This window comes from Typopeltis vanoorti, chromosome 1, assembly GCF_054136105.1.
Source record: "Typopeltis vanoorti isolate ZY-2024b chromosome 1, IOZ_Tvanoo_1.0, whole genome shotgun sequence".
NCBI classification, from domain to species: domain Eukaryota; kingdom Metazoa; phylum Arthropoda; class Arachnida; order Uropygi; family Thelyphonidae; genus Typopeltis; species Typopeltis vanoorti.
Genome location: NC_143549.1, coordinates 185461821 through 185475852, shown reverse-complemented (window position 1 = coordinate 185475852; position 14032 = coordinate 185461821). Strand labels below are relative to the sequence as shown.

Sequence of the window (14032 nt, the reverse complement as noted above, 5' to 3'; positions counted from 1 at the left end):
ACTCTTGTACCACCATACTTCATCATTTCTGGTCGCATATCATCTACTCCTGCTGCCTTTCCACATTTCAAGCCTTTGATGGCTTTTTCTACTTCAAGTATGGATATCTTTCCTGACTGCATGCCTGGGCAGTGTTTTTTACCACTGTGCTGTCATCACTGCTTGTTTCATTTAGCAGATTTTCGAAGTAATTACTCCATACCTCAAGGATATCTTTTTCTCCTGTTTTCATGTCACCTTTATGATCTCTAACTCCTTTTACAGCACTCTTTCCTCCATTCCTAAGCTTCTTCAACAACCCAGAATATTTTACCACCTTCTTGTTATTTATTTTCTATGTTCAAAGTCCTCCCATGACTTCTGTTTAGCTTTCTTACATTTGTCTCTGCATTCTCTGAGCACAAGCTGACTTATTTGCCAGGAACTTTTGATATGCTTTCTTCTTTTCCTTCACTGCCTCTTTAACTTCCTTGTGTGTCCACCATGCAGTTCTAATTTTTCTATCCTTGCAGACAACTTCACCACATGCCTCCCTAGCTGAATCAATCAGGGTTTTCTTCAAGGCTTGCCACTGAGTCTCTAAGGTTTGGTTCCTGTTCTCAAACTCTTTCATTTTTTCTTCAATAAACTTTGTGTATTTTAGTCTGCAGTTCACATCTGAGAGCTGCTCAACTTTTATTTGCTTTAAAACTTTCTTACATGTTATTCTTTTCAATATGAAATTCAATTTTATCCTGCTCAAGACTAAATAGTGATCACTTCCAATTTCAAATCCTCTGTACACTCTGGTGTCCTGCACCAGGGAGAAAACATCACTATCAACAATAACATAGTCAATGAGACTTTTCTTATTCCTAGCCTCTTCTCTTCATGTGAATTTGTGCACATTTTTATGTTGGAACATGGTGTTAGTCCATGTCCTGAGCAGAAATCCAACAGATATTTGCCATTATTATTAGCATTGCTCTTTTCTCCAAATTTTCCCAAAACATTTTTGTATGTCTGACAATCGCTTCCTACTCTACTATTTAGATTCCCAACAAGGACCAACTTTTCCTTTTTCATTGTGTCAGTAGATTTCTCTAGAGCCTCAAAAAATTCCTCCACTTCTACCTGATTAGAACCGTCTGTCTGACTGTAGGCACAAATAAGTCTCATTGTCCAGTTCCCCATTCTGATATTTGCCCACATTACCCTGCTTGAGACTGACTGCCATTCAAGAAGATTATCCTCGTTTTTTATGTTGAATACTATGGCTACTTCTTCTTTTCCTTGATTGTCATTGCCTGAATGCGGCTCTTTGGGTACGTACATGTGGCTCTGAAGTAAAATTGAAAATGAAAACAAAATTAGCATAGTTTCATTTATAAAATTTTTAAAGGATTTTTATTCACATAATGGTGATTTCATTTGTTTTATAGGTCTCACAAAACTTTGTGGCACTAAAATGTGCGATGTCAGTGAGGGTAAAGCGAGCGTGGAGAGGGTATACAGAGGGAGTGGAGGCGATGGTTGAGCACATGGTAGGCAGGACAGCCAAACAATGTGACTGATTAGGTTTTAGGGTGCCTCGACATATGAGGTCATTTGCTGAGCAACAAAGTGACTAATAAGTGAATGCACGGATGCCCTCTACTGGGCAAGGCAACGTTGCCAATGTCTAAATGTGAAAGCAGAGTCCGTGTCGCTTTGCTGGTTCTGCAACTTAGTATTCTCTTTTGGCTGGGTGCATCCAGAAACTGCATTAAGGCAGAGGCGTAGCTGGTGGGGGGTGCGGAGATGAACATCTGCCCCAGGCAGCACTTTGAACCTTTTTGAACTTTTACAGTTAATTCTAAAAATACAGTCTCGAGAACTCATTTTCAATTATTGAAATTCTACTGTGAATTTTCCTCACAATTGCTGTAACTGTTGCCAGTTGTGAGAGGAATTTTTCTAAATAAAATTGATTAAGAATTATCTAAATTACTATGAAATAGACTTCGTCAATGACATCGATGATTTTACAAACAGAGAAGCAAGAAAAATAACATTTTAGAATGTTGAAATTAAAGTTTTACTTCAAAAATAAACATAGTATTTTAATTTATTTCCCTATAGATCGTTTTGACTTTTTGTAGTATTTTTGGTGTGTATTGAGAGGAGGTGGCAAACTCATAGATCGCCCTGGGCGGCAAAAGCTCTAGCTACACCACTGCATTAAGGTGATAAAGACAACCTGGCAAATACTAGTAACCCTCATATAACGCGGATGTTAGGTTCCACAAAAATGCCGCGTTATATAAATTGCGTTATGCAAGACTCGGATCACATAGAAAAAGTAGGGTTAGGTTCCCAAATCTTTTTTTTTATGATTATATAAACAATGACATATCCAACAAAAATATATTTTTATTTAATTCAGGTAATTCATGTTAGTAAGAAAACATGTAAACTATAAAACAAATACATATTATAAAATTATAAATTGTACGTAAACTTCATTGCACGTAATACATAAATGTTTTAGGCAAAATAAAATAAAGTGTATATTTTAATCATCAAAACTAACAACTCTTCAAAACTAACATTCGTAGATGTTCTTTATTTACAAGTGGCCGGACATTGTCATCACTTGAAATCTCTTGGACATCATTTGTATAATTCTCATTGCATACTTAAGCTGATTTAGTTATCAAGAAGTCAGAAATAAGACCTTCCTTACCACTATGCTGCAATTGTTTATTACTTTCATAATATGAAACTAAACAAATATCCAATTGTCTTGTGAATTTTTGGGAGCGCTCCAATGAGGAATCCTTATCCGTAAAATAACTTCCTAACTTTCTTGCCAAGTCCCATCCTTCTGCTAATTTCTTTAACGGATTAATCACAATCAGAATCTTCGGCAAAACTTTCCCCGCCGTTTCTTTCGACGTCATCTATTAATTGTACCAGTTCCTCCTCATTTAAATTTATTTCCCCATCAATTAATTCACTATTGATGAGATTGGAGCACTTATGAAGAAGTTCACTAAGGTTGAGTCTCATGTGCTGATCGAAACCGAATGTATCTTCAGTCTTGTTCAGTTGTTACCTTGGCAGTTTACAGTGGGTGGGTCTTTTGGGAAATGACACATTTTTTTTTCTTTGAAGGTAATCACTGCAAATTGTGTTCTCTCACAGAATTCTTTTGCATGATGTCCAGTGCTGCGACTACTGCAAAAGCGCTCTAAGTGGCCATTACTATAAAAAAAAAATTTTTTTTCTTAAAAAAAAGCATTACATATTGTATGTAACTCACCAAAAAATAAAATGCTCAGCTTGAGATTAACACACTTATGACTTTTAATGCGCTTTCCTGGCAGAAAATGAAGACAATTTTCAATAATAAGCGCTTTATATGGTAAACAATTGACGTTTCATGCTAAAGGGTATTTCTCCTAATATAAAATCGCTATTTATAACTACATGTGCGATACGAGCAGATGCAAATTTAATGAAGATAAAATTTGATTTTTAAGTTGTGTGTTGAAAAATATATGAAAAGATAAAGTATTACTACAGTTTTTAGACCGTCTTATATCGATACCGCATTCAACAAGGGTTAATACAATTTGTAGACTGCGTTATATCGAAATCACATTGTATATAGCGTTATACGAGGGTTACCTGTATTATTATTATGATAAAGGCAATTATTTTAAATATATATATATATATATATATATATATATAATATTGGTTTTATTATATTTAGATATGTTGACAGTCGCGATTTACTGCGCCGTGTTTTATTTCATATCCAAGTTAAATAAAATGCGTTAGTGGTGAGATTTATTTTCATTATATTTTCGAATTATTGTAAAAAAAAAAAAAAATCAGCTAACTCCTTTTTGTTCCCGTATAGGAAGAAGGCGAGGCCGTTTTTTTAGCCCTATCTAACTTTTGGAGACTGAGTGGGCAGTTTAATCTCCACTGGTAGCCAGTCAAAAGATAGCTGGCCTAAAGCTATCACTAATTAATCGGCACGCAGTGAAGAAGGCGGCGTGGCTAGTAAGTGCTGCCATCTGGTGGTCCCTAACAAAATATTTTTAATATCTGAAAATAGTGTGGGTTCGAGGGCAGATTTTCTGAGTTTACGGGACGAAAAACCAGAGTTTCCAGGAGGGAAAACCTGCTAGCCTGTGCCAGAGATCGACTAACTCTGGAACCAGTCGAGAAAAGGCTTAGATAAAGTTCCTCTAGTCAGTGACTACATTCGAACGCCTTTCGTCATGTAGTCAAGTACTGTAGAGTGCAAACGCCACTTCTACTGAGCTACACAGGCTATTATTGTTATTTATTATTTTGAATAATCACTTAGTTCTTTTTATTTTCTTTTTATATAATGTATTTATATAATGTGTTAAATAAAATATGTTGTTTAGGGGTGCTTTCAACATGGTTACGAAGAAAAATCTAAGAAAAACACAGATGAGCATCGTGACTTTAAAACTGAATGGACTGAATCTTTCGTGTTTATCTCGAACTCAGTTGGCCTTCCAACCTGTCTTATTTGCCAATAAAAACTGGCACACAACAAAAAGTCAAATCTGGAGAGACACTTCACGACAAAACATGCCACATTTGCCAGGAAATATCATGTCAGTGACAGGAGAAAGAGAGCAGTTGAAGAACTTCAGAAAAATGCTGAGAAATCAAGTTCTGTATTTAATTATTGGAGAGAGTTTGACAATGATGTTAATATTGCAAGCTTCGTAGTGAGTCAGGAGATCGCTAAGAGAGGAAAGCCATTCACAGATGGTGAATACATCAAATGTTGTTTATTTAATGCATCTGAAGAACTTTTTCAGGATTTCAAAAACAAAGCAGAGGTTTTAAATAAATTTAAAAACATACCATTATCTGCCAAAACAGTAGCAGATAGAACTATTACAATGTCTTCAAATGTGACCAACCAACAAGTCAAAGATGTTAAATTAGCTTCAGCTTTATCAATTGCGGTAGATGAGTCTTGCGACATCAAGGACACAGCCCAAGTTTCCCTTTTTTGCCGTTTGTATCATCTGAGGATCCAAGAGAAGAACTTCTGGTATTATTGCCACTCAAGGGCCAAATGCATGGAGAGGACATAGCAAATGCCGTCCTTGAATGCATGGAAAAAAATCATATTCCACTCAATAAAATTGTGTCAATTGCAACCGATGGTGCAAAAAATATGACGGGAGCGAAAGAGGATTTTGTTTCAATTTTAAAAGGAAAAATTAATCATGAAATGATTACTTTCCATTGTATACTCCACCTGGAAGCACTTTGTGCACAAACATTTACAGAAGAAATTGGTAAAATTATGGAATTGGTAATTAAGATTACCAACACTATTATAGAATGGGGACTTAGCAACTCTTTAAATTGTCGATGGTTAAGTGAAATGGAGAGCGAATATTCATATCTTCTCTAGTACAACAGGGTTCGATGGCTTTCCAGAGGTGGCATGTTAAAGCGTTTTGCATCTTGCATAAATGAAATCAAACTATTCCTCGACAACAAGGATGTTCAATATCCATAATTAACAGAAGATCAGTGGTTGCAAAAATTGTACTTTATGGTGGACGTTACATCACGACTGAATCAGCTCAATCGTAAATTACAAGGCAAGGGAAATATTGCTTTTTCAATGCTAGAGGAAGTTATTACATTTGAAAAGAAATTGATTCTGTTCACTAAAGATTTAGAGAGGGGATCTTTAGTTCATTTCCCAAACTTGTCTCAATATCGGCGAGAAAACAATGCCCTCGTTAACAAAGATTATTTCAAAGACAGCAGTTTTAAACGTGAGAGAATCTTTTCTTCAAAGATTTCAGGAATTCAGAAATAATAAAGCAACTCTAGCTTTTATTACAAATCCTCTTAATGCCAATGAAGGAATTAAAATTTTCTCCTTTTGATATTGACACGCCTAATTTTGAAATACAATTGCTGGACTTGACAAGCAAAGACTTATGGAGCTCCAAATTTTCTTCGGGTCTACATATTTATGTGCGCAATCGTTTTCTAACATGAATTTCATTAAATGTAAATCGAGGAGCCAAATTACTGATGCCAACTTGGAATCGTGCCTTAAATTAAAAACGACTAGTTACAAACCGGACATACAGAAACATTGTAAGAAAATGCAAGCTCATTGCTCGCGCTGATTAAAACCAACGAGAGCAATTTTTTGTGTGATTTTTTCTTCATTTAATAAAGATATAATTAATATTATAACTTGTTATATATTACTTTAAATTTACTATAATATTACTTTAAATTTTCCTTATTTGTAAAAATATATTTATGGCTCTCGAATAATTTTTAAATTGTTGTGAGGGACAGGTTTGGCTCTTACGTCTCAAAAGTTTGCCGACCCCTGCTCCATGTGATTGTAACTTGTCCTACTATGGACAGACAGGAAGATCTGTTAACTTGGAGAACATATATTTGCTACTATTGTTATCGCAAGTATGGATTGGTGGAGCACCATTTGGACACCTTTTCACGCAAATTAGATGGAAGAAAACCAATACACTATGTAGAAGTCAGCAATGGCTATGAAGCATTCACCTAACCAATAAAAATAACATGATTTTTTCTAATTCTCATCAACTTTGGTTCTGTTCCATTTTGGTCTCCAGACTTGGTTTCAAGTCTGGAGGCCAAGCTTGGAACTTTTGCAAGGCATTCAGGCCTCCATTAAGTGGGCTGTTGGTCTTGCATCAGGCAGTGAAATTCATCTCTCACCTAAAGACAATCACAACTGTTTATGTCCACTTCGGGATTCAAACTTGTAGCCTGTTGATCGCAGAGCTGATATTTTAAGTCCTCAGATAACCAGAGTAGCTTTAGAGAACTGGAATGGACCTAGTTCTTCTAGATCAATTCTAATTCTTATATATGAATAGTTCATCTATCACCTTTCTAAAGTAGGGCTGTCTGTCGCTTCTTCATTTCTTTGTACATGCAGTAAATGACTCCTTTTAGGAATATTGCATGCACACGAGGGTGGTCTGAAAAGTTCTCGGCCTAACAATGAAAAAAATGGATTTATAATTTCAAAATTATTTTTATTTTTCAACATAATCTCCCTTAAGACTAATACATTTATTCTAGCGATGCTCCAGCACCATTATCCCGTTCCTGTACTGGTTCTCAGTGAGATCTGCAAAATACCCTTCTATAGCTGCAATCACCTCTTGATTCGAAGAAAAATGCAGACCAGTGAGGAAGAGTTTTAGTTTTGGGAAGAGATATAAGTCAGAGGGAGCCAAATCTGGGGGCATAGGGTGGATGTTCCAACAATTCATAGTGCAGATCCCTTAATTTTCCCATTGCCAAAACACCTTTGTGGGCAGGTGCATTGCCCTGATGATTTTTTTCTTCTGCAAACTGGATCTTTTCTCACGAATTTTTTCATCTAGTCTGGTTAAAAGATCGGAATAATACTCCCTGGTTATTGTTTTTCCCTTTTCAAGATAATTAACAAACAAAATGTCTTAAGCATCCCAAAACACCAATGCCATGACCTTTTCTGCTGATGGAACTGACTGTCTGTCTTCTTTGCCGTTGAACAACTGGCTTCTGTTCACTGTTTTGACTGCTGTTTGGATTCTGGTGTGTAATGGTGAATTCAAGTCTCATCCATAGTAGTAAATCAATGCACAAAATCAGTTTTATTCTTGTTAAAATGCTGCAAGTACTGTTCAGAGATTTTCATGCATGCGTTTTTTGATCTGCTGTGAGCAAGCGCAGCACTCATCTTGCACAAAGCTTTTTCATTTGCAATTCTTCATGCAAAATATATCCTATACGTTCTTTTGAAATGCTTATAGTCTCAGCAATTTCACACACCTTGACTCGCCGATCATCCAATACCATATCGTGCACTTGAACAATGATTTATGATGTTGTTACACTTTTTTAAACATCCTTCATGTGGATTATCTTCAAGGCTGGTACGGCCATGTTTAAACTCGGCAGCTCATTTTATGAACTTTGAATGAATTTTTTCGAATGAAACCTTCTTTTACAGAGAATTTTATAACTGCACGATTACCTTGATGGACCCGTGTTTCACTCAGGATTTCTCCATGAGTGCTGGTCGCAAAGATGCCTCCAGCAATCTCGATCTTGAGCCTCTCTCTTCCATGTTATACCCATAGATTTCACTAGTGGATCTTCCCATCTTGTTGGTGGTCTTCCTGGTTTTCTCTTTATTCTTGGTTGCCAGTTGAGTATTCATATGTCCATCTGTTATCCCTGAGTCTGGCTATGTGACCTGCCCATCTCATCTTGCTTTCATATACTGCAGTTACCACATCTTTTATGCCTGATCTCTTTCTTAGTTCCATGTTTCTAACATGTTCCATTCTGCTGATATTACAAATCCTGCGTTCTATTTCACGCTGAGTTATTCTGAGAGTCTCTTCTTCTTTTCTTGTCGTGTTCCATGTTTCTGATCCATATGTGAGTGATGGTAGAATATCACTATTAAATAGTTTTGCCTTTGGAGAGATGTCAAGATTTGGATCAGTAAGTGTTTCTTTTAGTCTGAATGATAGCCATGCAGCTTTCTTTCTTTTTGCTAGTTCTTCAGATAAATCGTTATTCATTTTTATTGTTTGTCCTAAGTACTTGTATGAGTCAACTTGTTCTATAGGGATGTTATCAATACATAGGTGACTGTCACTTGTGTAGATGTTTTTGATCCATTTTGTTTTTTCTAGATTCATTTCTAAGCCTATCTTACTGCTGTTTGTGTATACTTTTTCACCCATTTCTTCTAGGTCTTTTGGGTTGTGGGATATCAGTACTAGATCATCGGCAAACATAAGAATTTGTAGCTTTTCACCATCTATGCTTATTCCTCCGTTTAGGTCTATTTTTTCGGAATGTATTCTAAAGTGCTGGTAAATAGATTTGGGGAGATCACATCGCCTTGGCAGACCCCTCTCTTTATATCTATATTTACAGGTTGATCAAATAGGGTTATTTGTGTGGTCTGATTTTTGTTAATTTCTTTTATCATGTGGATATAAGTAGGATCCACATTTATTTCTAGTAAGGCACTGATGACTGCATTGTGTTCTATGGTATCAAATGCTTTTTTAAAATCAATAAAGAGGAAACATAGAGGGATTTGGTATTCTCTGCATTTTTCTGTTAGTTGTGAAATGACCTGGATATGATCTATTGTGGAGAAGCCTCTTCTGAATCCTGCCTGCTCTCTGCTGGAGTTGTCTTCTAGAGTGTTTTGGATTCTGTTCAGTATTACTCTGTTCATGATCTTATATATGTGAGAGAGTAGACAGATTGGACGATAGTTTTTTATGTCTTCCTTGTTCCCTTTTTTGAATAGAAGTATGGTTTTTGAGGTTTTCCATTCCTCTGGAATCTTTTTCTTTGAAGTACCACGTGAATCTGGCAGCCAAGGCTTTGAAAATAATTGGTCCACCTTGTTGGATTTCTTCAGCCTTAACAGGATCAAGTCCTGAGGCTTTTCCTTGACTCATTTTCTTAAGGGCATGTTCTATTTCTTCTGGAAGTACATCGGATATATTGCTTGGTTTTGGAATGATAGGTTCTAAAACTTGGCACTTAGTTGCATAGAGATCATTATAAAAATTCTGCACAATTTCTTCTATCCTTTTTCTATTAGTATGTTTTTCTCCATTTTGATCGTGTAAAGCAGATGGAATTGACTGTTTAAAATTTAAGTCTTTCTCTATTTTTTTCAGGCTGGTTTTTGCCTGCACTGCTTCTCTTAATTTTTGTATCCTGAAAGCTTTGTAGTCTTCTGGAATTCTTTTCCTTAGTAATTTACAGATAATTTTGTATTCTAGAAAATTTTCTTCAGATTTCTTCAGTTCTTTTCTCTTTTTCAGTAGTTCTAGAGTTTGAGGTGAGAGTCGTTCTCTTTTTTTTTTGTTTCACAGGAAACAAAAAAAAAAAAAAAGAGAACGGTTTTTCTGGTTTTTTCTCGCACTCATTGAATTTATTAATAAAGTCAATGTAATTATCATTTATGTAACAGTTTTTAATAGTCCATTCGGTCTCTTCTATGTACTTCCTGAACTTGTGGTAATCTATTTGTTTGGGTTGTCTTTTATGGTTTGATGTTGCCCTGATATGTTGTTCTTTTTTGTGGTCTATTCTTATAATGGCTCTGAGGAGTCTGTGGTCAGAATCTATGTTGAAGTATGTTTTGCCTATTGTACCAACATTTTGTACCAGTCTTTTACAGTCTGTTAAAATGTAGTCAATTTCATTTTTTGTGTCTCCATTTGGTGATTGCCAAGTCCATCTTCTTCCTAGGCGTTTGTTGCATGATACTCAATTTTATCTATTTCTAGGATACAGACAACACTTTTGCTTCAGACAGCTGTATAAAACAAACTACTTGATGGAATAACTTGCAATTTCACATGGATGCTTATGACAGATGTACCAACTTAGGGGGAAAAAAATCTTGCCGATAGTGTTGCCATCTATGGTCGAGTTCGAGAACTTTTCCGACCATCCTCATACACACATTATATATGCCTATATATTTTTATTTTATAAAGCTTAGAACATTTCAATATACTTAATTGGCCTATGCAGCCAATTAAGTAGCTCTAAAATAAATACTCTTTCATCTTTTAGGGAAAAACTTTCTTCGTCCAGGCCAAATGAATATCAATGTAGCTACATGGGGTCGTTTAATGATGCGAGCCATGCCTCAAGCTTGTTCAGACCAGTCTACAAGTCCTCTTAGCCCTCCATCGTCGTGCTTTGTTCAGACACATGGTAAGTTTTTGTTTCCACTTGTTTAGTGCAGCATTAACACACACACACACACAGGTTCGGAAGTGATAGAGCAGTTTCTAGCACAATAGTCACTATAATTTTATTATTTTTTAAGTTATTGTTATTACTTTAATTTATTTGTTGATTTCTGTTCATTGTTTTATTGTGTGCCTAAATATTATGTTCTGCATATACATTATGCTCAGCGGATAACATTTTTCTACTTAAATTTGTGTGTGTAAAGAACAGATTTTTAGATCTCTGCTTCTGTAATAAATTTAGTTTAATCCTTTATCCAAGTGTAAGCAAACAAAGTTTGCGCCTGAAGTATCTTCAGGACCGAGACAACTCATAAAGGTGGACCAAGCTCTCATGACATCTTGTCTTAGTATCTCCCATAATGCAAAGCACATCTCCTTCCGGACATGTATAATGCTATGCATTAAGGGAAGGTCCACTACCCAGACTGGTTTCGACCTTTATTGAGGTCTCGTCAGTGAGAGCCAGACCCAGAGGTGGTGATACCAAGGTGGAAATAATGGAGAAGTCTTCTTTCCTATACGAGTTGCCCAAAAGGTACTTCATTAAATTACTCTGGATTTAGAGAATAATGTTGGAAGTTTATTTCCACTTGGTTGAAGTGAAATTTGCTCATATTTAATAATGTTGCTGCTCAGTTGGATAAAGGGATTAGGTATACTAATGATACATTTGAACTTTGCTAAGGCATTTGATAGGATACCACATAAAAGGCTGTTGTATAAACTTAAAAATTTGGGATTGGAATATAAACTAATGGTTTGGATAACAGCAGTTTGCTTGAAGTGGTGAATGAGTTTAAGAGAAAGGATGACAGCTGGTGTGGGTGATCTGTAGCCTCCCTGGAGGTCTCAGATAATAATTTGCAGACTAGAGCAAAGCTCCTACACAAAAGGTAAAACCTGTAGCACATGAATGTCATGCTTTCAAAAGAGTGAGGAGAAGGAAGGAGGTGTTGATATGTTTCTTGATCATCTGAAAGGAATGTTCCAAAGAACAGTGATAGATGGATTGAAAGAGGAACTAACAGTTGATTTGGTAAGTTTTAAACTGGATAGTAAATGGATTTTGACCACTTGCTTGGGATCTTCCAGTTTCAGAAGAAAGTGGAGGAAAAATTGTGGCCACTTCAGCAGAATATTGTATTGAGGGATGTGGATCATCAGTTAATCAATTATCCCCTTCTGGACAAGAAGGTTTTAGATGCATTACTTTAATGTGTGAGCAGTATTAGGCAAATATGGGATTTATATTGTGTTAGCAGTTGTGAGGGTTGAGAAGTAATGTCTTCGATTTGAAACATAACCATTTTATGGAAGCTGAAGAAGCTATGGCTGATATGTGCTTGTGCCATTAGTGTGCTTCAGCTCAAGTAGAGAAATTTGATTCTACTAGTGGTAATTTCCCAATGCTGGGGTCACTGCCCCTGAAATTGGGAAGCAGCATTGTCAGTACTGACACAAGGTTGAAGCCAAATGATGACGGAAAAGCTTGTGATCAGAGATTTGCAGATGGCAATATGATTATATTGTGTACGTCTGTAATACTGTGGAGCAGAAAGCAAACGGAGAAACTACTGCTCTACCTTATCTCCAGAACAACCACCATGGCGAGCAAACCCTTACAATTGGCCCCAAGTTCCCGGCATCCCTTAAATGGGACAGGGGTGCAAAGAATCTCCGGGCTCAAAATGGTGTCCACTTTTAAAATTGCAACTTGGAATGTCAGAACTCTGTATGAAGCTGGCAAATTAAGAAATGCCACAAGGGAAATGAAGAGGCTGGGCATCCGGATTTTGGGAATTTGCGAGACAAGATGGCCAGAATCTGGAAAATGTCAACAAGATAATACAACAATGTATTACTCTGGGGATGATGAGAACAAACATCGACATGGTGTAGCTGTAATAGTAGATGAAGAAATCAATAAATCAGTACTAAATTGGATTCCATTTTCTGAAAGGATAATGCTGTTACAACTTAAGGGAAACCCCGTTAACATAAATATCATCCAAGCTTATGCACCCACAGCTGACAAAAGTGAAGAAGATGTTGAAGAGTTTTATGAACACCTAAAAGAGATTAAAAACCTAACAAAGAAACATGATATAAACATAGTGATGGGTGACTTCAATGCAAAAGTAGGAAGAGGGGGTGATGGAGAAATTGTTGGCAAACATGGCTTAGGCACCAGAAATGACAGAGGAGATCGCCTAGTCCAGTTCTGTCAGGAAGAAGATCTAACAATAGCAAATACCTGGTTTAAACTTCCACCCAGAAGACTGTACACTTGGAAATCGCCTCAAGATAACCAACATAACATTATCCGAAATCAAATTGATTATATACTGATAAATAAAAGATTCCACAGTAGTATAAAGAGTGCAAAGACTTATCCTGGAGCAGATATCTCATCAGACCACAATCCCATAGTTGCAGAAGTACGTCTTAGATTAAAATCAGCTAAAAAATCACAAAAGAAGAAAATTGATGTAGAAAAACTGAAAGACCTGAACATAAATAAAAGTGCCAAGACACAGCTTAACCTGCGATTACAACAGATTAACATAGAAGAAAATAAAAGTGTGGAATCTCTTTGGAATAGCTTAAAGAATGCCATCATAACAACAAGTATTGAAGAAGTAGGTTATGTGAATAATATAAAACAACAGGAATGGATGACAGATGAGATTCTTTCTATTATTGATACAAGAAGAATGTACAAAAACAAAGACTTAGCCAGGTATACAGAAACACATAACATCACCAAGAAAAAAATAAAAGAAGCCAAGGAAAATTGGATGAAAATTTTATGTACTGAAATTGAACTGCTTCAGAAGAAACATGATAATTTAATCTGTATAAGAAAATCAACGAAATTTCCGGAAAACTGAGGAAAAAGCAAATAGTGTCTCTAAGAGACGAAAATGGAAAAATAGTTCTAGAAGAAGAGAATAAAGCACAGATTTGGATAAAATATGTAACAGAACTTTTCAATGATACTAGACAGAAGCCTATAAATATAAAAGATAACATTCAAGGACCAGCAATCATGAAATGTGAAATAGAGAATGCTATACGAACAAGTAAAACAGGAAAAGCCAGTGGACCAGATGGTGTGCAAACAGAATTTTTAAAATTAATAGAACCAGATAACATCAAACTTCTTGAAAAACTATTTAATGAAA

The 14032-nt window shown here is 36.0% G+C and overlaps 1 protein-coding gene across 1 annotated transcript in view; it reads left to right on the top strand.

Moving 5' to 3' along the window:
* Positions 1-14032, top strand: part of Pkn (serine/threonine-protein kinase N) — a 343091-nt gene that overhangs the window by 156723 nt on the left and 172336 nt on the right. The window contains exon 11 of the mRNA XM_090400359.1: positions 10663-10806. Within this exon, the coding sequence (XP_090256485.1) occupies positions 10663-10806 (144 nt within the window). The remainder of the gene's footprint in view (positions 1-10662; positions 10807-14032) is intronic.